Genomic DNA, 26312 nt, shown 5'->3' with positions numbered 1-26312 from the left:
ATTTGGAAAGTCCTGAAAACGAACTAAACCACAGGTGTAATATGTAACAGGCAGGTCGACCACGGAAACGAACAGCCGCTGACAACAGAAACATTTTTGAGAGCTTTAAAGAAAGACCATAAAAACACCTGTCAGGGACATTAGTGGCAACACACAAGAGGCCCTCATTTGCAAGAATTGTGAAAAGGCCAGTCTGGAATTTTCCCAAACAGGACACAGACAAATGAGACTAATGAGACAAAGACCTTTAACCACAGTGACGGAACGTTTAACGTATGGAGACAGAAAAGATCTGCTAATGACCAAAAACACACAAGTTCAAGTTTTGATGTCAAACATAATGTTTTTAGTCCACATAAAAAAAGGGAATGAGTCTCACAGGGGAGTGTATATAAATCCAGATGGCAAGTAAAGGAAACAAAGACTTGAGGCGCTTATATCTGTTTACAATGCAGAGTATGAGCTGCCAGATTAGTGGCCATGGGCATCACTGAATTCCATTCCTGAATTCCTCGCAATTGTGCACTGACACATTTTTTCACAACGTAGAGAACATTTACAATCCTTCCTCTACAATTTTCCAGAGTTCATTCATTCATGATACGCCCCAGTTTATCCTGTTTACTTGAATACTTCAAAACAGATTAATAATAAAAATTCTTAAACTTTTTTTTAAATGTGGATCTTTCATGTTCCTCATTAAGATGAAATGATTAGGCATTCTAAAAATTTGTTTCAAGTTCCCAGTGTGACATTTAAAATAGTGAAGTGGCTGTAGGCTGTTCACACATGAGAATGTACCTGTGTATGCACAACAGAATTGCAATATAATGTCACCTTGAAAAACAAATTCTAAATGCACGCAGAGACTCACATTTAAAGCAGCTTGTCATGTTTGAATACTTACGCAATTTATATTGTTTACATCATAATAGATTTGTGCAGCCTTTACCGAATACTTTGAGTCCAGGAGCCAAAACTGGTCAAAAGTCAGTTTTTGTTAAGCATTGACTAGCTTTATAAATGCCAATAGTTGACATGAGATTGTGACAAAAGCACCTTTAATTAAACTTCTCAATTCAATTCAACTCAACATAGAGGATAGACTAGAGAGACAAACCCTCCTATAGGTTAGCTTAGCGCAAGCTAGCTAGTACGAAAGACATGGAGTGGATGGATGACATACATGGATTTAAAACTTTACATTATACCATTTGCCATTGTACGGCAAGGGATTCGAGTAAAGTAATTTTAAAGTACTGGTATAAAAAAAAAAAAAAAAAGACAGGCTGAACCGTTCCTAAATTGACACAGCAGCATTTAGAGTGTTGGTCACATACAGCCTTGGTATCCTTCAACATGTTTTCGGAAAACTGCATATGGGGCTTGGTAAAGTGCTTTTGATGAAATATGGTGAAGATAAAGCACTATATAAGTCCTATATAACTCCATTTACCAATAGATTTTCCATTGTTTTAGATGATGATGTGTTTCTTGGCAAATGTTACAACTAGGTAAACTCTTGTAATGTATTTGCCACTTCATGACAAACTCACGATGCTCACATGGGCAGGCTGCTGTGAATTTATGCATGGATGGGAATCCCTGCCTTTACTCCCATCTAACCTCTAACCCCAACTATGTCCTCCCATCAGCGTATCTAGATCGCGACTGAAAAGAGCGTGGGAGATAGTTCAGAGATTAAAAAAAAATCATTGAGGGGAGTCAACTTTGAAGCGGGGAGATGGAAAAAGAAGATGGGCAGGTGCTAGCAGGGGAAGAGCTGCTACAAATGTGGATGCTAACTGATGCTTGTGTGCATGTGTGTACTGAGTGCGCGCGACGAGAGAATGATGAGACCAGACCAGCGTGAGGGAAAGCTTAGCCGACTGCTAACACAAACAAATGGGGGGAGAGGACCAAAAGAGGGGGGTGGAGGAGGCGTGGGCTCAAAAGGTGGAGGCAGGATATATCGGTAGAAGAGTGTTTAGTGTCATGATTATGACAAGGATCTACCTCCGACGTACTGATGTTGACCAGTATTGACAAGGCCAGGGGTGTGTTTACGCAAGAGTCCATTATCAAGTTTCCATATTTTGACCACCCTAACCCGGGAAGACAAACATGATCCGGCTGGAGAAGTTTATGAGACGGGTTTAGAGATGGTTTACAGACTGTTCATTTCAACTAAAACTTGGTTATTTAGATGACAATTCCATTTTAATACAATTGAAAACTTTGATTCAAAAACTTCATTTCATTAACATCACAATGACTTGCACGTTTCAAGTTTTTGGGATCTACAGTAAAGGCTTATTATTAACTCTTTGACCGCCAAAAACGTTTAATAACCATTTGTAAAATCACGATGTATGCCGCCATAAACGTTAAATGACGTTAAATAAGAAAACATGTACATTACTTTATGTATTTTTTTTCATTCCTTCAAGTTTTTATTATTTTATTTTTTTATTTGTAATAAGTATTGTGCACATTTTCTATGTGTTTATTTAAAATAACTGTATACCTACTTTTTGTGTTTATTTAAAATAAATGTATATCTACTTTTGCACCCCCCAGTAGAGGACTACTTTTATTATTTTATCACATTTTTTTTAATTATTATTATTTGTAATAAATATTCTGCACATTTTCTCTCATTTTTTTTTTTTTTTTAATAACTGTATACCTATTTTTGACCCCCTAGCCCCGTATAGGTCGTCCCTCAAAATTGTCGAGCATTGTTTTGTTTTGTTTTGTTTTTTTTGTGGAATGTTATGTATCAAAAGTAATAGTGGTATCAGTGAATACTTAATAGTTTAGTAGTCATACTGGTATCGGTCTGAAAAAAAACATGGAATTGAACATATCTGTCATAAAGTATTATGTCCAGCTTACATAAGTTTAATTCTATGCCAAGAAAGGGTCATCAACAAAAAGATTTGGGATAAGAAGAAGGCCAATGAGTGTTTCTTAACAAAGTGACATCCGTAACTGCTGACCCTCCACGCAAAGTGCAGCATTATCACTTGTTTATGCATTTTGAGAAGGCTGTCGTCAAACCGCCAAATAAAACATTCCCATTATTCCTCAGCCGTCAAGTAAACACCGCACGGTGTGCGTTTGCATCATTACCATAATTGAGAGTGACTGCGGGGGGGTTAGCAAGAATGGCACCACCCCCACCTTGAAATTCCTCTTTGGCAAATTATGCTAATGAATGAATGAATGAGGACATAGCTGGCCCAGCTCCATTCTTGTGAACAAGCGACCGGGTCAAACAGATCAGATAAGAGACCTGCGCGCTTTTCCGCCGCATATTGATCGGGACCGGTTGGCACGCTTGCAATCGCAGTTTGGGCAGCCAGCCCAATCCACAACATGGCTCTTATATCTGGGGGGCACGCATCCGATCGGACCGAAGATGACGGGTCTCGGGATTGTGTCTTTTGTTGGCGCACAGCTGCTCTTCCCCTGCTTGTTTAGGACATTTTTCGGCCCCCGCTCAGAAGAGCGGCCAGCGAAGGTTACTCCATGTCATTGGAATCCGCGCACAATGGAGCAAAAAAAAATAAAAAATCCCCCCTCCTACTACTTTAGCACCAGCATGTGAACCCCTCGACGAGAGCGCAGCTTCGATTGACCCCAACATCCACACACATCCTCAAACACGCACACACAGGAGCGCTCGCTCCGCTTAAATGGCTCCCAGAAGAAGCAATATAAACACAAGTGTTCAATTTGAGGTCAGAGTTCAACTGCAGTGCACCCGTTGTGTTCAACATGGACAATCCATTATAGGATATTCTGACCTAACCTGTTTTATAAACTATGTTTTGTGCTTAATTTGTTTAAGTAGCAGTTGTTTCCGCTAACCTGTCTATGGAATTTCAATTTTGTATATGTTAGCATTAAGCTAGTGGAATTTCATTGGATGAAATTATACAATTTGCTTGAACATTGTGTTTAAATACACAATGTGTAATTCTCTTTTGACTAATGTGTTGGTTTTACAATAATCTTTGACTTGAAGCAAGCACACTTGATCTCTTTTTTTGCAGTGAACAAGTGCAAAAGAAAAAAATAAGTGACATTTTAAAACATTTACATGTATTCAAAGCATGTGAGCGAGGAAAAACTATAATAATAATAATAATAAACTAGTTTATATTTGTGCTGCAAGCCAAACATTTTTAGGGCAAGCCTCAGATACACCCCAGCTCAAGTAAAGTGGAAAAAAATGGAGCAAATAAGGTACTTTAATGCCCTTGCAAGTGGGCAAGGAGAGCCACGGCACCAATATGAATGCTCTTATTTGTTTTATCCTGATTTTGTATTGCTATGTGATGTGTATTTGAATCTATGTATAGGGGACGACAGATGCAAATTAGCAACTGCTGCTAGAATCTGGCATATTTACAACTTGTGTTGTTGATTAATTAATGTGCATTGTCCCTTTCAAATAAAATGAAATGAAGCTCTCGGCAGTGTCATTTGCTAAGCCACACCCCTTAAAGACACATACAACACTAGTTGTTCTTGTGACTTTCGGCAATGCATACGTCAGATAAGCAGAAACTATAAAATAAAAAATTAATTAATTTAAAAAAATGTAAACACATCCACGTGATAGAAAAGTCAATTTTCTAGTCCTTTTATGATTGTTAAGGATGAACAAGCCACGCCTGTTTTGTCAAAGTTCTGCCTTTGTTTACTATGGCACGTTCGTAGTTTTTAAAAGTAGGCGTGACGTCACGGCGAAATCACCGACACTGATTTGCAACTCTCTCTCTCGTTCCCCTCGCTCTCCCTGGTTGCCATGGCACCGCCTACCTGAGTCAGTTCAGCGACTATAACTCGCTCCCTATGCAGCATGTTGTTCAGTCGGCATGCTGGTCCACTTATTTTGGGTCCGCGAGTGGACGGCGGCCCCGGCACGATCGTGACGGAGTGCGTGGATGGAGAGCGAGTGGGCGCGAGGGGAGGGGGGCGGTTACCGTTGCCGCACAAAAGCCGTTTCTCTACCTGCCCTCCTGGCTATGGTTGCACGGGGGAGCGCGCCTCTAAGCTGATTGGAACCGGAGGATGTGAATACCTCCCCGGGATTAGAGGGTGATTTGGCTGAGGAACAATGCTCCGCGGTTCGGTGCGCCATTCCCGGCTTTTGTTGGCGAGGCGGCGGACGCGCGGTCCCCGGTCTCCAGACTCCCACCAGTGAGTCCACGCAGCCTCCCCGCTCGGTCTGGTCACCCACCCGGTGTGGATAATATGACTTCCTGGCCATTGACATATGGCAGCGTCCCTCTGTGTCTCCTGCTCGTAGTGGCTCTCTGCGCTGGAACCTCCTATTCGGGTGAGTGGAGCGTCATTAGAGTCCAATTATAATCATATATTTGCAATTAACCTACATTCTGTCTCATGGTGTACTTGCGCAGCATCACTTGAACCCACAGTCAGAAGTGTACTTTCTGCTGGGGGGGTTAATTTAAACCCTATGTTTATTTTATCAATACCATATTTAGCATTACTTTAATTATTTTTTTATTTTTAAAAATAAATCATTTAGGCTTTTTGAAAAAAAAATCTTATGGTGAAATTTATTATATGTTTGCAATAAAAGTGTTTATTTAACTGAAAAAAAAAAATCTAATTGTGTTGTTTGCTCGAGTGAGAGAGAGAGAGAATTGGGCACTATTTGGACATTTTCATTGAGGGGTTTGCTCACTTTTGTTGCGGTGTGATGTTTTTTGAGGGAAAAGTAAACTTAAAGTGCTACAAGATGTACACTGAATACTTTATATTAGAGATGGGCAAGCACCGATACCAGCTATCAGTATCAGGCTGGTACCTGACATTAAGTATCGGTTCTACCGGTACTTGTGACAACTGCCGATATTGTGGCTGTTTTACGATGAAGACCTGGAAATTAGAAGAATACAAAATTAAATGGCTTTGAAATTTCACGCAATTTTTAAGGAAAAATGACTTTTCTTGGAAATGTTATGTCTCAAAATTATTTAATGGTATTGCTACCTTGTATCGGTATTGGGGACTAGGGATGTAACGATATCCAAACATCACGATACGAAGGTCGCGATACGATAAGTATCACGTGGGGGGGTTGGCGATATTTAAAAAAAGGTCAAAATATTGAGGAAAAAAAAAGAAGAGCTCACACCAAAAAAGCACAATATTGTGCTTTTGTACATAACAGCAATGCATAAACCACCTACAATCTCTAATAACATTACTGAGACGCTTACTTGTTAATGCACGCACATATTGATCACTTCACAAGTAAATTAGGTTCCCCTTCATCTGAAAATTAGCATAGATTTTAAACACAGAAGGCCAAAACATCCCTAATGAAAATTAAATTGCACTAATAAACTAGCCACCAGAGGGTGCTAGAACTGCACAAATGGAAATCCACCTGACTTTTTTAACGTGTTCCTTTTCAAATATTGTGAACATGACGACGACGATATTGTGGCAGTTTTAATATCACGATATCACGATATTGCACTTATCGTTACATCCCTAATAATAAAACAGAATAATAATAATACAATATCATTGTAGTTATGTACAAAAGCACAATATTGTGCTTTTTTTTTTAAGCATGAGCTCTTTTTTTTTATTTTTATAACTTATCGTTACATCCCTATTGGTGACTACACAGAAAACAAAATAAGAAACGAGAGGATCGTCCTAGGAAGCTAAATACACTGATGGCAAAAAAAAAAAAAAAAAAAGCCAAACCTCAAACTGGTAAAAAAAATTAATAATTTACTTCTGCTTCAGAACAACCTGCAGCCATTCTCTGGCCTACATTCCCCGCTGTGAGCTCACAGGCTCTTGGAAAAAAGAAAAAGAAAAAAAAGTGATCTCAGCAGATACATCATCTCAATGAATCATTAATGCCACCTTTACTCACCTGAGAAATATTACAACTGCGTAAATTTTATTTTCCCGATTCAGCGGTCCCGTTATTGGCTCCTTCACAAACGTGAGTGCACGTACCGCGACCTGATTGACTCATGTCATGTGCTAATGTGGCCTATTGGAGCACCTGTTCCCACACTTAACCGCATTTCCACAGAGCTGACGCATAGTGAAGTGGCTCGTGAGATGATATTGTAAGTGGTGCTTCCATCATCAAATGAGATCTTTAAATATTCAGCCAGGCTTCACTGCTACGATACGTGATGACATAATCTACAATTTCATATGCAAATGAGCTTTTCTTCTTTTGTCACCGTCTTCCCTCGCAGGCGACAACGTGTGCTCATCAGCTCTGATTACGTCTTGTAAAGAGTGTCTTAGACGTGGACCACAGTGTTCTTGGTGCTTCAAGGAGGTATGGAACATGTTTAAAAAAAAAAAAAAAAAGCGCATACTTCGAAATCAGTCTCTGGCATTCCTCGGATGATGCACTTGTTTTGCTTTCATGCCATCCACAGATGTGAGCACGATGTTTAAAGCTGCCCTTGTGTGGATGTGAACGTTTCCATTCCGTTTCTATTCTTTGCTCACATAGCAGCAGCAGAAGCAAAGCCACATTTGACCCATATGTTTAGTCTAGTCAATGGCTGCAATCGTGCGCCTCTGCCTGGGAGTTCTGTCTCGTAACGCATCCACCCCAGGATCACTGCCCGGCCTTGAGGAAGTTAAAAAAAACAAAAAAAACCGACTGTTTGGGAACTAACACATCAACCAACGTACACATGGCTAGACTACACAAGTCCGCACCACGTGAACCTTGACCTTTTCTAGCATCACTAGGTCGTGCTCACTGGTGTGTGAAAGCATTTAAACACACGTCACTGACATTGTGAAAAAGTTCTTCAAATGGATGCATGCTCAGCACGTATATAAATAAATCAGCGTCCCACAATGTCTTCTTAACATTGAGCGGAACTATTATTATTCATGCATGCAAAGTCCTGCTGGTCAGTGAATTTAGAATTACAAGACAGTTGAGCTTTTTGTTAAAAAAAAATACTGTAAGTGGTCCTTCATAACAAATCATTTTCCTACTTCAAATTTTATGAGCTGATTTATAGTGATATATTTTTTAAAAATGTGAGTAAAGAAAAGAAAACAAAACGTCTCGCACGCTTACATTACTGCTGTTCGTCCACAATGTTTGTGTGGCTCCTTCACTAATCAAAAGAGCAAAGGTCACTAATCCATTCCAAAGCTACAAGGCATTAAACTGCTGCTTTGTTCGCTCTGATGACTGTTTTGGTGGTCAAATTATATAGCAAGCACAGAAAAGTTCACTACATCTTTTCATGCTAACAACAAAGGAAACTTAAACATAAGACATTTTAGGTGACTTATTACTTATTCCTGTTTGTAGAAACGACAGCTTGCTAACTGTTTTCCCGATTCTTATTCCATTTTACAATTACTGTTTGACATCAGGATTTTCTGGAGGGAGCAGGTGCTGGCCATCGCTGCGACCTACAGGTGAACCTGCTCAAAAGAGGCTGCGGACCAGAGTTTACAGAGCAATCGGACGTCAAAGTGGAAGTAAACGCCACCGTCAGTAGCACACAAGTGTCCCCGCGAGACATCAGCATCACACTCACACCAGGTACGTTAAAGCTAGATTTAAATACCAAATATAATCTCAATTAAAAGAAATTGATGGATTTCCTGAACTTGTGGCCGTTCACCTAATAAGACACCATGACCCAATTAGTCGGCAGGTGTGTGATCCACTTAAGACGAATAATCGCCAACCTTCAATATATTGCTAAATTTTGCTGTCACACATTGAATTTTGTGTTTAAAAATTACTCTAACATAATTAATTCTTCCTCGTTGGTGCTCTTTGTGTTTGTTTCTATGTAATAACCTAAATGTACCCTGTTTTAAATATTGGTGCCATTATCTCTCTCTCTCTCTCTCTCTCTCTCTCTCTCTCTCTCTCTCTCTCTCTCTCTCTCTCTCTCTCTCTCTTTCTCTAGATCTCTCTCTCTCTCGATCTCTCTATCTAGATCTCTCGATCTCTCATCTAGATCTCTCTACCTAGATCTATAGATCTCTCTCTCTAGATCTCTCTCTATCTAGATCTCTCTCTCTCTCTCTCTCTCTCTCTCTCTCTCTCTCTCTCTCTCTCTCTCTCTCTAGATCTATAGAACACTATCAGATCTCTCTATCTAGGTCTATCTAGATCTCTATCTAGATCTCTCAATCTAGATCTCAATCTCTCAATCTAGATCTCTCAATCTCTCTCAAGATCTCTCAATCTAGATCTCTCAATCTCTCAATCTAGATCTCTCAATCTCTCTCTCTAGATCTCTCAATCTCTCTCTCTAGATCTCTCTCTAAATCTCTCTCTCTCTCAATCTCTCTCTCTACTCTCTCTAAATCTCTCTCTCTCTCTACTCTCTCTCTCTCTCTCTATATAGATCTCTCTATCTAGGTCTTTATCTAGATCTCTTTCTCTCTCTCTAGATCTAGATCTCTCTATCTGAACCTCTAGATCTCTAGATCTCTCTATCCGGATCTCTAGATCTATCTCTATGTATCCATCTATCCATCCATCTATCTATCTATCCATCCATCTATCTATCTATCCAACCCGTCATTCCACCCAACCAGCCTCTCCCATCGGGAGTTGAGTAAATAAACTCTCAAAACTCTGGTGTGAAGATGAACTGCTGACATTCATTCTTGTGTGTCAATGTGTATGCTAGGTTCAGAGGCTAGCTTCATTGTTGCCGTAAAGCAGCTGCCGCGGTATCCAGTGGATCTTTACTACCTGGTAGACGTATCTGCATCCATGCAAGAAAATCTCGACCATGTAAGTGTTCCAATGACACGAGTCTTTTTGGACATGAAACATATGAGAAAGACATTCAGGAGGGATTTAAGAATTACCCCTGAGATTAATTTTTGCCTCCACAATAAGTGCTCTAAATGTCTTTCTTAACCAACACAGTTTTTTTTAATCTTTTCAGACAAGATATGAATATTTGAATATGGCATTCTATATTAAATTAATTCATTTTTTTCATTCATTTCTTTGACTTTTGACTGAAATGGGCTGTAAAGTAAAGAGGGAAGTGATCAGAAAGAATCTTTAACGAGCCAAAAGAAGCAGAGTATGAAGGCTGGGGCATGTAGAAAGTATAAATATATAAACACATTTTCAGGATGTAAATAAACCCTCCCCTCATCACGTATGCAGTTCTTACCTCACATTTTCCTCTGCCCATTTCACAGCTCAAGACGGTGGGCGTAGCTCTGTCTCTGCGTATGACCGAGTACTCCTCAGACCTTTGGCTCGGTTTCGGCTCCTTTGTGGACAAGCCGGTGTCGCCTTACATTAACGTGCATCCAACCAAGATCAACAACCCCTGCAGGTTTGAAAAATCATTTGCTGATTGGAGTAGCATATTAAAATAATATTCAAAAGGTGTCTTGAAGTAGTCTTAATATTAATATAGCTATAAATAAAACAAACGTGAAATGAGATGTGAGAGACGGTGAGGAGGACATCAGTGCCTCATGGGAAAATCCCCCAGCAGTCAAGTTCTATGGAAAGGCAGCATAACTAAAAGATGATTCAGGTCACAAGCCTGAGCCAGCCCCTTTTCATCAAAAAAAAAAAAAAGTTTGACATCTACTCTGAGGTATAAATAGATATAAATACGTACTGTATATCTTGAAGATGAGCCTGATAACTGAAGTCTGCCTTTCAGGCTGCTTTTGAAGATTCTGGGAAGCATGAGTAGATCTGAGAAAAAGAAAGTTCAACTGGCATGATTAGGCACTAAGATGTTGAGGAATGATTGTCAGCCAATCATAAAGCACATAACGACAAACAACTATTCACACTCAAACCTCAGACATGTTTTGGAAGATAGTAGCCGAGATTCAAACCCGCAACCTCAGAACCGGGAGCCATGCCATCATCAGTCACTAATTTAATTGCAAATATATTTTTAGACCAAAGCAGGAAAACGACTAACAAACCGAAGTCTGGGAATTTGCCATATGACTCAGTTGTGACTTTGCATTTTTGGATGCGCCATTGTTCTGAGTGGGAGACAGAAAACAAGAGGCTTTTGACTGTGAATGCAACAATCAATAACTGTTTCTGTATCGGGCTTTTTCCCCAGCGACTACGAGATCCGATGCCGCCCCGCCCACGGCTTCCATCACGTCTTAAGCATGAGTGGAAATATGAGCGAGTTCACACGCGTGATCAAACGCCAGCGCATCTCGGGTAACATGGATACACCTGAGGGAGGCCTGGACGCGATGCTGCAAGCTACTGTGTGCCAGGTGTGTGAGTCCTAGATACCTCCTCCAAGGCATCATTGTGGGTTTGATGTTGGATTATCATTTTTTTATATATATCAACCAGATTTATATGAATAGTAGATATTGGTGTAAATCCGCACAATGCCAACCTAAAAAAAAAACATTTATAATTGTCAAATAAATTGTATCAATCCAGCTGGAGCTGACTAGGGATGTAACGATAACTGCAATATGGTGATATCGTGATATTAAAACTGCCACAATATATCGTCGTCGTCATGTCATGATATTAGAAGCAGCAAAAAATCAGGTTGATTTCCACTTGTGCAGTTTTAGCGCTCTTTGGTGGCTACTTTTTTGAGTGCAGTTTAATTTTCACAAGGCATGTTTTGGCCCTTCTTTGTTTAAAATCCATGATAATGGTCAGATGAAGGGGAACATAATATACTAGGTACTCAATTTACTGTATTGATTAATTTCTTATGTAATTTAAATATTAATTAATTTATTTATTTATTTTATTAATAAAAATTTGTATCAATTTATTGTAATGATTTTATTAGTGCCTCAATATACAGATTATATTTATATATATTTTTTTATATATATTTATAATATTTTTAGATTTTTCATTGCTGCAATGTACAAAAACAATATTGTGTTTTTTTGTTGTTGTATGAGCTCATTTTTTACAATATTGTGACCTTTTATATCGTCAACTTCCCCACAATATTATAATTATCGTATTGTGACCTTCATATCATGATAATATCGTATTGTGATGTTTGGATATCGTTACATCCCTAGAGCTGACACTGTAAAGTTTACATTTTTATTATTTATTTATTTTATTTATTTTATTTATTTTATTTATTTTATTTTATTTTTTTTGGGAGAGGGGGGGGGGGGGGGGTCAACCAGAGAACCATAGTGGAAGACAAACTTTTTTCTTTTTTTTTCTGTATTAGGAAAAAAAGTGTAATTGTACATCCACTACAGTAGGTGGCAGTGGTGCGCAAAGAGCATTAGTTGTTCTGCTGAAGTGTAGGCTAATTTACAGCAATTTTATAGACAAATGATACTATTTATAGTTGTGGCAGAGAGTTGGGGGCACAAAATATTTTCTTCTTACAAAAAAATAATTGAGGAGCACTGGTTTAACCTGAAAATTGCATTTAAACTCATCAAATTAGGTTGTAATTTGTTGTGGCTATGTAATCTTTACAGTTAGTTTCCTCCTTTCAGCGACACTCTTGAAACTGGTCCAATGTAACCCAAGTTGTGGGATGGACAACCCAGAACTAGGTCCAAAATGAAACTGCTGCGTTAATTATATGCAGCAAGTGTGTTAAAAACACAACCCAATTTTTTATTATAATTTTTTTTAAATGTACATAAAGTTGTTCGATTGCCATTGCTTTTCCAGGTTTAAACCTTGCCGCACGTCTCTGACTACATTTGTTTACCTTTTAATTTCACTTTAATTACCTGTGTCAGAACCCACCTTTTTTTAATAGTTCAATTAAAATGAGCCAGTAAAAATTTCACTGGCTAAAGGAAGGCCTTTCTTGCGGCAGAATAGTGGCTTTCTGACTCAGCGTCAGATAGCATCACTGGAATCCCAATGACGGACTGTGACTGACACACTCTCACAGTGGCAGTAGCTCACACGCTGACTGCAGGGGGTGGGGGGCTTTGAGTCATGCCATGCAGGGGGGCCTGAGTAACCAGACTGCAGGGAAACACCACACCACTCATGGCTCCACAAATAGACTCTCCATTATGTCATGCCTATCTTATTAGCTTGCTGACTTTCCTTTAAATATACACACAGACCCCCTTTTTCTCCCACAGTCTATGACACAGACATAAACAGGGGGGGTTGTGACTAGTGGGAGAATTTTTTTTTTTTTTTTTTCCTTGAGAGCTAAAAGAGCTCAGAGGCTGAAATCGGAGTATCTTGCCACATGTGTTATGTTATGTTATGTACTTACATTTTCCACATTACTCTTTATGTTGTGTTGCTGACAAATGAGCTCAAGAGAAATTCACTCTTTGACCGCCAAAAACATTTAATAACGATTCCTAAAATCACGATATATGCCGCCAAAAATGTTAAATGATATCAACTATGGTTTTTTTTGGTTTGCTTTTTTTAATCAATGGGAAGTGCAACATCGAAGTGCAGCGCTGCCTGGTCAATAGGTTGTGGAATCAAAAACACTAACTATGGCCAGCTGGATTGCCGGTGTATGAAATTACAATAAAACATTACGAAATCTGATGAAATAGAACTTTTTCAAGGATGATGTGAATGATCAAAGCCTTTTTGTCATATTAAAGTTTTTTTTTTTTTTTTTTTGATAACATGTGGCAGTAAAAGAGTTAATGCGCGAATACATACAGTGCACCTCCTTGAAAACATGCAGTGTCAATATGAAGCATTTTTTTCTGTGAACAATTGCCAATAAATATGAATTCAATAGATTTTTTTTGAAAGTATTTACTGTGTCCAATTGTGCCCATTTCATGGTATTGACCACAAAGTCTAAGATAATTTAAAAATATAAATGTCTAGGTAATGTTAACAGCAAAAGTGGCAATAAAAAAAATCTTCCTCACCTTCAGCTGACTCCACTTCAAATTCTTTCTTTCCCAAAAACTCCACCAAATTATGCGGAAATGGTCAAAGTACTTTCAGTGTATTTCTGCAAACACAAACAACATAAGTGATGAAAATGTAGCCGTTCTGCCAGAGGGAAAGTATGCGGATGTTATTCCCACTTACCTTCGTCTCCTTTTCAGAGAGCCGTGGGTTGGCGTCCAGAGGCCAAACGTCTGTTGCTCCTGATGACCGACCAGCCTTCTCACCTCGCCCTGGACAGCCGACTGGCAGGAATCGTCATTCCGCACGACGGCCGGTGTCACCTGGAAAATAACGTCTACACGGGGAGCACCAGGATGGTGAGAAGATGATTAAAAGTGCACGTCATATCAATTTTAAAAACAAATTGACTTGGACTCTTGACATTCTACCTTAGGACCATCCAAGTTTGGGCCAGTTGTATGACAAGCTGCTGGAAAACCACATTTACTCCATCTTTGCTGTGGAGAAACAGCAGTACCAGTGGTACGAGGTAATATTCAGGGCACAATTAAGACAAAAAAATAATAGTGTTCTATAACTTGCACTTACTATTCGGCATGTACTGGAGTGTATATGGTAGTCTTCTCCATCATAAGTCACCAGGTGAATGAGTGCAAAGTGCTTACCACTGGAAGGAAGGGGGGGGGGGGGGCGCATTACTATGTGGCGGCAACATTAAAGTAACAGTACAGACTGTCAATGTGTCCCTTACATCATAAAAACAACCTGCATAAGAATTTTCAAACTGCCACTAAAAACAAGTGGTGGAAATGTAACAAAACACATTTAAACACAGATAGCCTGCTCTCCCTGTTGCTTATTTTGTCAAAATGTTAGTTTTTCGCCTTAACGGATGATGACAACATAAAAAAAGATCAAGGATTTAGTTATTAGTTTTTGAAGTATTGAAGAGAAATGTTGTACAGTAGATGTTCACTACTAAACCCTAAAACCACGGAGTTATGGTGCTCAAAAATACTCTGTCAATTGTGGAAAAAAAGAGCATTCAAAGTCTACATTTTCAGTTGTTAGCATTAGCTAATTTTAGCAATCTGCTAGAGTAGACAGTTAACAGCAATTAGCAAAGCAAGAGGAACAAACTTGATGGTATGCTAACAAATGGCATGCTAACTAGCTAGCTAGCAAGCTAGGTCCTTAGGCTTTATATATATATATATATATATATATATATATATATATATATATATATATATATATATATATATATATATATATATATATATATATATGTGTGTGTATTAGTGGATATTCCCACTTGTGTTAAAATCCAAAATGTTGTTTTGGATAGGATGTGATACAAGTGTTTCTACAACGTTTTCTACCTGTAGGAGTTAGTGCGGTTGCTACCTGGCTCCTACCTGGGGAAGATCGGCTTCTTCCAGTCTCCAAACCTCATCGATCTAGTAGTGGACTCCTATAAGGTACACGCGACTTACTGTATTTCTTTTACACTTCCCTCTTTTCTCTACGACGGCGTATTAGGGCCATGTAGATATATATATATATATATATATATATATATATATATATATATATATATATATATATATATATATATATATATATATATATATATATATATATATATATATATATTAGAGGGTGGGGTCGAAAAAACTAGCAAATTTGCCACTTTCTAAACTGGCAAATTTGCCACTGTTTTAATATGACGAGAAAAAAGTGGTAAATTTGCTACTTTACAAAGTGACAAATTTGCCACTTTTTTCACGTCATATTGCCCCGCCCTATTAAAAATAAATAAATAAAAATACACCGTCGTACTTCTCTGTGTTCAAACTCTCAATGACAATAAAAGGACCAGGTTGGAAAAGAGACTGCAGCAGTGTGACTATTTAAACAGACCGCAGTAGAGTGTGTGCGCGTGTAATTGTGTATATGTGTTGTGTGTGACTGGTGGTTTGTTCATTTAGCTGTAGTCTGGCCTATAATCTTGCTTCTAGCACAGCACTCCATTGTTTGGTTCAAGGATCGTCCGAATCCACAGATCTGGGTGCGCGCGCACACACAGGCAGCTGAATTTGAACAGAAGCGGCTATTGTAATAGCCGACAGACCCACCCACCCCTTCCCACAATTTAGGTGTCCCGACCATGTAGAAAAACAAAGATTCTATTTTTGGCCCCACCTCCTTTTCCCCCATAAGCCTCTTGCAAAAAAAAACATACACAACAATAAGGGCATTTTGAGGACAAGTTGCAATTTCAATGGTCACAACTATCGCTCTTGGTCTCACATTTCTCATCATCACTGTTGTTTCTCCTCCCTCGCATCTGCATTCCTACGGCAGTATGCAAGGTTTTATCTTTGCAGAAGTTCATCGTCTAATTCTTTTTTTATTTTTTTTTATTTTTTTTTATAGAGCCTGTTGACGGAAGTGACAATGTCGGTGTCATTGGATGACGAGGCATTCAGCAGGTACTGGACATCCGTGTCCCCCGTCTGCCCTGAAGGGGCAACTGCGAAAGAGCGGAGCTGCTTGGGGGTACAACCTAATCAGACGGTAAAACCGAAAAACACCAACACGGTAGTGTTTCAATTGTCATTCCGCTTCTTATTTAGTTGTACTAGAATACTTTCAACACACGTACCCATCATGAAAGATTGGGAAAATAATCCAAGTTGAGCAGATTAGGCTAAAAGCTGTATTAAATACAAAAAAAAAAATCTGCCACGTGATTCCAAGACTTATTTGAAATATGGCCATTTTGAAATAAGCCATTTTGTATCTGCTTAGAATGTACTGCCAAACTGTAGAATTGTTTCACATTATCACAGCCCTATAGAGAAAAATGTGACGTTCAGTTATGCTAACCAATGTCTTTGTTTTGTCCTTTTGCTTTCTTTTCACTCTCTAATCGCCTCATGATTCTCCTTTTCCTCCCACTGAATCATGCCTCAGTAGTTCAACCCTTTAATCCATGGATGGAGAAAAATGAATTATGGAAAGTACCCATTCGTTATCAGCATAGCGATAAAAATAAAACATGTGCATACTTTTCCACACTAATTAATATCAACAGTGTGCGCCTATTAAATTACTTTGATAAGTGAAGACAAAATGTTTCATTTGCGGAAGTCTCATTGGCAAAAGTGCTACTTTTTTTTTTGCTTTAAAGTAGAACTTAATGTCCCCTTTATCAAGACTCAAACCTTTTAAGTCGCACACATAAGGCCTTAACAGAAGCTGGCATTTCAATAGCCTTCAGCTTCTAAATGTCCTTATCAAGTGGGGCAACAAAGATGCTATTTTTGGCTCAACCTCCCTTTTCCCTCATAAGCCTCCTTCATTTAACGGGAAAAGCGGCCAACAATGAAGGAACCCCTGAGAAAGTTACAAATTTCACTAATCCCACTAGTCATACATTTGTCTCCCACAGGCTTACAAACTACACAACATAATTTAAAGCCACTGTAATGTAAAAATATGTCTTCAAATTTTGAGACTGTGAAAAGCCAGTGGTTGGAGCTACTGGCTCACCAGCTAGCTCACAAGCTAACAGCCTTATAGAGGAAAGCTAGTGGCTGGCTGGAGCTAACGCACAAGATAGCTTGCAAGCTAACAGCCTTCTTAGAGCAACGCTAGTGGCTAGAGCTAGTTCAACAGTTAGCTCACAAGCTAACAGCTTTCTGGAGGAAAGCTAGTGGCTGGAGTTAGCTCAGTAACTAGCTCACAAGCTAAGAGCCTTCTAGTGGCTGAAACTAGCCCACAAGCTAACAGCCTTGGAGGCTCCTTGTCCTCACTTGGAAAAGGAGACATTTCGGCAAACTTTAACCACTAGTTAAACTTGGCGGGACATAATTTTCAACTTGCGGCTCACGTGCTACAGGACATTTGAGCGCATACTTTCTGCTAGTTATATATATCCACAAATCTTTGCGTACCAACACAATGTGGTAGCCTAAATGACATAAAACAAATAGCACTTGGAAATGTGAAAAATGACACTGAGCTGCTCTAGTATTGTGGCAGGGAAGGATTTTTTTGAACAGTATTTTTTTTTCTGGTTGTCTAGCTAGCTAGAAATGGGCATATTATTTGGTATGTTAGCAAAAGTTTTAAAATGGTTCCATACTAAAATAAATTATTCGCATAAAATACACTTTCCAATGACACCAAGATCACTTAATTGACAAATTATCTCTGAATTTCGGAAATGAGGACCAATTAACGTCTTTTTTTTTTCTTTTTTTTTATTGATGCAAAATAAAAGCTGTGACCCAAGAAACTTTTTTCATCACCTAAAGTTTTGTAACTGTCTTATTTCCTTAGATATTCCCATGAAACATTCACTTAATGTTTATTGCAATCTCATCTGCCCATTTCAATGGTCAGTTCTATGATTTTTGAATTTGTCAATTTTGGCAAATGACATCATCAAGAGGGATTACAGCAATTTATTTACACATTCCTAAAAATAAATATTTTCCAAGGGGTAGTTCTTCCACTTGGTCAAAGAAATGATCCAGAACTTGGAACTGCCAGATGCTAGCCTACCTTTATTATTAATAACAGAATAACTCGCACCTATGCCAGATATGAACCAATTCTGAGCCACAATAATTCATCCACAACATCCAGACTCAAAAATCACACTCCTGCTGATATATATTTTCTTCCCAACACAGGTCTACTTCAACATCACCATTGGCCTGCGCTCCTGTCCTGACCACGGTGCAGATGAAGACATTGAAGTGACGGTTCGCCCTGTGGGCTACAACGAATCCACCACTGTTCGGATCCACTCAAAATGTCAGTGCGGCTGTGGGTCAACGGGACGCTGCCACGAGAGCGGCCGGTCGCCGTGTGCGGACACTATAGATGGCACCGGCCGGGAGCAGAAACCGCATCGAGGACTTGTTAATGAATCCGACTGGAATTGCAGAGCGGAAGGCTCGAATGTGGACTGCAACGGCCGTGGAGCGTGTGAATGTGGGAGGTGTACGTGCGAGAACAGTCGACTTGGTACAATCTATGGGAAATACTGCGAGAGTGATGACTTCTCCTGTTCTTATAAAGACGGGCTCCTGTGTGGGGGTAAAGTTTTCAATTCTCAATACAGAACTGCACATTTAAAAATCAATATAATATTTGCAAAAAAAATTGTCTTCTTTCTGTTTGTTCCTATCAGGACGAGGCACGTGCGTGTTGGGTGAATGTGCGTGCGAGGACAACTGGACAGGCGATAGCTGCGGTTGTCCCGTCTCCACGGCGACCTGCCAATCACCCGACGGCTCGCTGTGCAGCGGACGAGGCACGTGCGCGTGCGGCCAGTGCGTGTGTGACGACCACAGATACTCCGGAGACTTCTGCGAGAGATGTTCCGCTTGTCAAAGCTCCTGCCAATCGAACTGGTATACTTCATTTTGCTACGCCACAAAGCACGATGGGTAACTGCCCGTACGTTCACGCGACCGTCTCTTTTCAGGAAGTGCGTCGACTGTCACATGGCTCGTGGTCTCGGACAACATGAGGCGGGACACTGCAACCTCACTTGCAATTCAGACGTCGTTTACATCAGTGATATGGTGTCAGGTAGAGCATTTTTGGCTACTGTTATTGTTTGACATTTCCAATTCCACATTAGTAAGGGACTATGGCTAGCCGTTGTAGCATCTACACTATAGTAACTATGACTGTGAATGGTAGTCTGGCAGTATGTCAATGCTAATATATATTAGGGATGTAACGATAAGGGCAATATCATGATATCGTGATATTAAAACTGCCACAACATCGTCGTCGTCATGTCACAATATTTAAAAGGAACACAGTTCTAGCACCCCCTAGTGGCTAGTTTATTAGTGCAATTAAATTTTCATTAGGGATGTTTTGGCCTTCTATGTTTAAAATGTATGCTAATTGTCAGATGAAGGGGAACCTAATTTGCTTGTTATGCATTTCTGTAATGTACGAATGCACAATATTGTGCTTTTTTTTTTTAGTATGAGTTCTTTTTTTTTTACAATGTGATCTGATTTAAACCCCCCCTCCCCCCCACACACACACAGACACAATATCGTGATAATTATCGTATCGTGACCTTCATATCGTGATATCGTATCGTGATGTTTGGATATCGTTACATCCCTACGTTCGTTACACAAACGTTATCGTTATCGTTACATCATATGCTCACTTCCATATAGTGAGCATATGTGGATGTTCTATGGCCGGCTAATAGTTTTAGCCACTTTGGTGTCCAGTGAATATCGAGTACGGCTTGCCACAAGTGGGCAATATATTACCCTTTTTCTACCCTAAAAATAGTAAATATTCCGGTTGTGGAATATGAATTAAACAGCAAAATCCACCACTCTTTATCCATCTCATTTTGTCACTTGCCGCCAACTGAAAATTCCATCGCGGTTGCTCTGGGACCAGCCAATCACGGCTCAGCTTGCTACCATCACGTGACCAAACTCAGAAAACAGGTGCGCTGTGATTGGTCGTTACCTGAGCAACTTCAACTTGTGACATCATCTTCAGTTGACAGCAAGAGACAAAATGGCCGCCCCCTGAGATGGATAAAAATGGGTGGGTGGATTTTCTGCTAATTCATATTCCATAAGCACAATATTAATCAGAATGCTGTGTTTAGACCACATATTATATACAACTTCTTTTTTTTTTTATTGCGATTTTAACACGTAAATTATCTATTATCTTTCTGTCAAGCAGGGGGCAAGTGGATTGAATGCACGTACATGAGTCGTGACAACTGTCGCTATTGGTTTCAAACAAGCTCAGAGTCTGAACGGAACCAGCTTCACATTAGCACAAGAGCAGGTACACAAACACGCTCACGTGCACACACACAGACAACAACACACAAGCACTTGCCCTCATTCCAGCGCTGCTACTATCGCAGGTCAACTGCACCCTGCTGCATTTGAGTCAGCAAGCCCGCTGTCAGCGTTGCAGCTGTATTTTTTACATTTCGCTTCGCTTCCCACCTCTTTTTCCTCGACTCACTTTACAAAAACACACGCGCTCGAGGTTTACACTTTCACACACGTTGCACATCCAAGTGTTAAAGTTCATCCCCAGGCCTGCGTTTTGGAACAAAACTGCTCATTGTGCATTTTCCCCCTGCATCGGCCCTTATCCCCGCAACCCGGCGGGGCACTGCTGACGCCGACTCCTCCCGGGTGCACCGGGAGCCAGGTCGCTATGGCAACCCTGTTCCTAAATGTCTTTGGGCTCTTTGTTTTGAGCCATGAGGCTGTCATCTACACATGGTCCCGGCAGAGACACGGCTAATAGCCAACTATTCCGAGCGCGCTATGCGTGTGCATGCGTGTATCGTTCTTTCTGCAATGCGGTACAAGTCAACCTCAGCAAATTTACAATTCACCTGTTTTAGATTCTGAAAACTATTTATCGCCAACGAGGCAATTCAGGCGCATTTATTAACTAAAGTTTAAGACATAAATATGTATTAAATTGAGAATTCAACTATTATTGACATCCGTGTCCACAGAGTGTGCCAGTAGAGGTCGGCTGGTTGGGACCTTCCTAAGTGTGAGCGCACTGACGGTTTTGTGTGGGCTGGTGGTGGTGGCGGTGTCCAGGCTGCTACTGCAAAAAAGAGGCTGGTCGCCAGGAGATACCCAGAAGAATGGAGAATATAACTGCACTGGCAAGGTAAGCTCACCATGAGCCCACAAGGTGATAAATATTAACAGAACCTGACTTTTTTTTTGGAACTCTTTTCCTGCCATAAACGGTAATTCACGTTAACGGAAATCCCAACGAGGTCTGCCAATAACGTTAATTGTCGTCAACTGTTTTCGTGTTGTTGTTTTTTTCCCCCAGTGGGGCACGGCAATGTCTTGTGCAGCTTTGGTTTCATGAATGAGTTGAAAACTTTTTTTTTTTTTTTATAAATCAACCACCATGGCCAGCAGATGGCAGCGTTGTATCTCTTTTCAATGGGCTCCCGTGATTCAAATTACATGAAAACATGGCAGAGCTTAGGAAATACGTTTGTCACATTAAATCTAATTCATAGGGCGTCACTAAACCAAAACTATTAGTGTCAAAGTCACTGTTGTGCAGAAGACAAACGTATCATTTCATAAAAAGCTTTTTTTTTGTCTTTTTTTTCCCATTATAAGTTGCTACGTTTTCAAATGGTGATTACTAAAGAAGGGACTAAGGTAGAATCATACTTTTTTCTTTCTAATGAGATAATAGAATCCAATCCTTTATATGGAATCAACCATGTTTACGTAGTCATAGCACACAATATTCTGTTTGCCTTGAAAAAATGAGTGAAACTGCTTGAAATCGCCTGGCACTCTTGGTGGTTGTCATTTTTGGATAATGTTTGGCAGTAAAAGAGTTAAAGATTCTTCTACTGTCTGGATTTGAGCGAGGCAGCAGACTTACGTACATCTGTCTTTTACATTTCCGCTTGTCTGCCAGCTTTAGTAAACACAGTGTCGGGATATGCAACCTTGTGTGATTTACGGAACTGCTGAGAAAATGGAGGGGGAGGGTGTCAAAGCTATTTTGGATTTTTTTGAGTTACAGCAGTCCACAAAAAAAAAAAAAAATGGCACATTTGCTTACTTCTCTTACTGTTTGTGTTGTGTTGAAAAACACCAGCACAGCACTCACATAAAAAAAATTGCAGACGATTTGTTGCAATACCAAGACTGAACTGTGAGAGGCAGCAAACCCAACGGGGCATCCAGACTGTCAGAAATTACAAAGCAGAAGAAAAAGTAAGAGTAAGTACTAGGCTACTATTACTAGTAGTAGCACAGGTTTCCTCCAGTGCTTTATATAAGCCTGGCACTAGTAGACTATATGCATTAGCATAACAACATGTTACTAGTGAGGCTAAACTGTGCAATAGTGTACATTTGTGTAGTACTAAAAGTAGTTACAATGCATGCAGAATTATGAACATGTCATTGTTCTAAAAGTACTCGTGCGCAGAAATGTCATACACCTCTAAACTAAATTGTAGGAATTAATATTTTTTACAGATTTATTTTAATTTTTTTTAGATAAAATATTATTTAAATGAATAAACACAAATGAATAATTAAATATTCAAAAAAAGGTCAAAATTTGTAAGTTGTCAAAAAATAATATATATATATATATATATATATATATATATATATATATATATATATATATATATATATATATATATATATATATATATATATATATACCTAAAAATGTCAAAGTGACCATAAAATGTCCAAAAAGGAAGATAGAAAAATTACATTACTATATAATGTACACAAAACTGCAAAAAAAAAAAAAAAAAAAAGTCAGATAGATGGACATTTTTGTTTAAATATACCTAAAAATGTCAAAGTGACCATAAAATGTCCAAAAACAAAGATAAAAAAAAATGGCATTACTATATAATATGCACAAAACTGCAAAAAAAAAGTCAGAAAATTTAGTTTTAAAAAGGCAGAAAAGAAAACGTTCAAAAGTAACCATAAAATGTCCACACAAAAAAAATAAAATCCCATATGTGCATAATATTGCCAAAAATGTCAGATAGGCAGAAAAGTCGAAAAATGTATGAAAAACAAAGTCTAACAAAATTACAAAAAAAAAATATATATATATATATATATATATACTAATAATACAAATAATAATAATAATAATAATAATAATAATAATAATAATAATAATAGAAGAAAATGAATCTCAAAGTATTGGATGCTACATATTTTCAGTTATGGTGCAGCTCTAATTAGGTCTTGGGCCCTCAGTACATAAGACTAACATTAAATGCAGTGTTTTGTTCATCAAAATATTTCAAAGGTTTTGACAGATTTTTTGTTATTTATTTGGCCCCAAAAAAAAAAACGGTTCCTTTGACAGGAAAGGTTGCTGACCCCTCACACAGTCGATACGTCGCGGCCACGCATTTGTGTATGTAACCTGCATTTTCCCAATCAATCACCCTTCAGGAATTATCCTACATCCCAACAAGCAACGAGAAGACGGTAACTTACAGAAGAGACCGACTGCCTGACCACTCGGTGGAGATGACCGTTCACGTCAAGATGCCCCTTGGTGAACCCTGGCAGTGATTCGGGCTGGGGGCACGGGGACACATTCCCATAGTGGTGAGTTGGAACAAGACTTTGAGGGACTAAGATGGCCAGTACAGTATTTTGGTTATGCCTGCAAAAAAAAAAAAAAAAGAACAGCACAAGCCCTCCAATCACCTTGCATTGTAGCACTAAGTATTCTACAAAGGTGATCATGCAGTCATTACCACTCTAATGTGTGTTTGTTTGTATGTGTGCGTCAAATATTATGGCTCAGACATACACTACCCTCTTGTGGCCAATTTGAGGTACGACTTTTTTCTTTTTCAAATTATTGCCGTTTGGGTTAATTTATAACGTGCACCTGTGACTATTATTTTCTATTTAGTTTGTTTTTCATTGATTCATATTGTATTTTTAGAGGTCACATTGTTTAACGGATCAACTACTTTTTTTTTCCCGATCAGAGGTGTTTCATGTGATTTTAAGTTGTCAATCTGTTTAGACTTGCACTTATTTTGCATTATACTACTGAGGTGTCACTTCATGACGGGGCATGAGAGCTGTTCAGTGGGATTGAAATCACGTTTTTATGCTACATCGGGCATTAATGGTGCGGGAACAAATCCACTGGAATAATAAAATTTTAACAGTCGCCAGGAATGATATCATCAACAGGCATTATTATTAACATGTTGACCTCAAATACGAAGTGCGCTTGCTGTATGTTGGCCATCTGCCACAACCGACTGAACCGGACTGACGACTTTATACTTTTGATTACTTGGTACATGTCCAAGCGAAGCTCGAAAGGTACTGAGACCCAAAGTGGAAAAAAAAGTTATTCCACTCCTCTCCTTCTGCACTAAATGACTTTCCAGTCCTTTTCCTTACGTGATTTGAATTTGAGGCGATGATGTTTACAGCAATAGCTGCTTTATCTTTTTTTTTTTTTTTTTTTTTCCCCTGCTAAGCCAGGAACTATTTATTGTAATGTATTTTCTTGAGATGTAAATTGTACTATTCTACAATGAGTCTACTTGAGTTGCAATGTTGGTTTCTGTCAAAAAAAAAAAAAAAAAAAAGCAATAAGTGAATCATCTCAAAGTAACAGCAGCACTTCTGTTTCTGTGACTTGTGTAGCATGTCTTTCTATTACAATAAAATATTTTTCAAAAGTGGAGTTTGTATGTCTGTCACAAAAACTGGATACACAGGGTTATTATGTGCATTTTGCCATCTAGTGGAAGAGGATTGAATAGCTTCACGTCACTGCGAGGAATAAAAGTTACATTATTGGTATATATATATATATATATATATATATATATATATATATATATATATATATATATATATATATATATATATATATATATATATATATGTAGATTTTTTTTTTTTCAGAACAATTCAGTGGAATTCGGTAATTTCCCACGGCACAATGATTTGGGAATCAGTAATTGATCAACTAACACAATGACAAAATCAGTCTCGTTGAACGAGACATCCAGACGATGTGTAGTTTTAATGAGGTGACTTCTTATTAGCGTGTTTTGGTTGTAATACGTAACAGTTCATTGTTACAAATGAGCTGCCGAACGAGAAAAGTGCGTTTGACCTGTTTTAGTGACACCAAGATACATATTACGACATATCTCTTTTGTAACCACACGCTCGCGAACTAAGAGAAATAAAATAACGTCAGATATACAAACAGCACATAAAAGAGTAATTGTGATGAGTAAAATTAAGTACATAAATGAAACCAATGAAGCAATATAAAACAAAAGGATGTTTATTTTCATTGATTTATTTAGGAATGCTGCATACAAATAACATGAGGTAAACGTGTTTATTGTGATCCGTGACATTCATCATAAAGTGCCATTACTTGTTTTGTAAATAAAAAAAAATAAAAAAAATAAACCTGTTTATTTCACCTCGTTAGCGTGCACAGTCACGCGCACGTCCGGGGACTACGTCGGGCTTCCGGTCGCGCTGTTGTCCGTTTCACTGTTGCCTTTCCCGGCTTCCTCCTCTCCGTGCTCGTCCCCCTCGGTGCCGTGCGTCCGGGCGTGTTTACTCAGGTGGTCGGAGCGCATGAACCTCTTGTGGCACACGTTGCACTCGAAGCGCTTCTCCCCGGTGTGCGTGCGCAGGTGCCTCTGGAGCTCGTCGGAGCGGGTGAAGCGCTTCCCGCAGAAGAGCCAGTTGCAAACGAACGGCCTCTCCCCGGTGTGCCAGCGGAGGTGGGCCTTCAGGTGGGACGTCTTGCCGTACACTTTACCGCAACCGGGGAT

General features: G+C 39.1%; 2 protein-coding genes across 6 annotated transcripts in view; one reads left to right on the top strand and one right to left on the bottom strand.

Moving 5' to 3' along the window:
- The window catches only part of tmem196 (transmembrane protein 196), a 65551-nt gene that overhangs the window by 17240 nt on the left and 21999 nt on the right, over positions 1-26312 (bottom strand). For 2 of the 3 annotated variants that reach the window (XM_077506403.1, XM_077506407.1), the window contains exons 10-16: positions 23971-24142; positions 14480-14558; positions 14320-14388; positions 14072-14225; positions 13906-13991; positions 10674-10753; positions 10212-10373 (exon numbers count right to left, since the gene is read on the bottom strand). The gene's annotated coding sequence lies outside the window, so the exon portion shown is untranslated. The remainder of the gene's footprint in view (positions 1-10211; positions 10374-10673; positions 10754-13905; positions 13992-14071; positions 14226-14319; positions 14389-14479; positions 14559-23970; positions 24143-26312) is intronic. The other variant, XM_077506404.1, reaches the window with a different exon arrangement.
- On the top strand, positions 4839-25192 carry itgb8 (integrin, beta 8). Of its 3 annotated transcripts, none has more exons than XM_077506393.1 (16): positions 4839-5353; positions 7275-7360; positions 8431-8602; positions 9711-9817; positions 10240-10379; positions 11139-11304; positions 14089-14247; positions 14325-14420; positions 15280-15372; positions 16331-16471; positions 18598-19006; positions 19101-19323; positions 19398-19504; positions 20648-20758; positions 21453-21616; positions 23926-25192. In XM_077506393.1, exons 1-16 carry the CDS (start codon positions 5269-5271, stop codon positions 24046-24048), a joined length of 2382 nt encoding a protein of 793 aa, XP_077362519.1. In that variant the 5' UTR covers positions 4839-5268; the 3' UTR covers positions 24049-25192. The 3 variants fall into 3 exon arrangements, with proteins under 3 accessions (XP_077362519.1, XP_077362521.1, XP_077362520.1); XM_077506394.1 differs by having other exon boundaries at positions 4840-5353; positions 20651-20758; XM_077506395.1 differs by lacking the exon at positions 20648-20758.

This window comes from Festucalex cinctus, chromosome 19 (genome assembly GCF_051991245.1).
Source record: "Festucalex cinctus isolate MCC-2025b chromosome 19, RoL_Fcin_1.0, whole genome shotgun sequence".
Classification (NCBI taxonomy): domain Eukaryota; kingdom Metazoa; phylum Chordata; class Actinopteri; order Syngnathiformes; family Syngnathidae; genus Festucalex; species Festucalex cinctus.
This window is presented reverse-complemented; position numbering and strand designations above follow the sequence as displayed.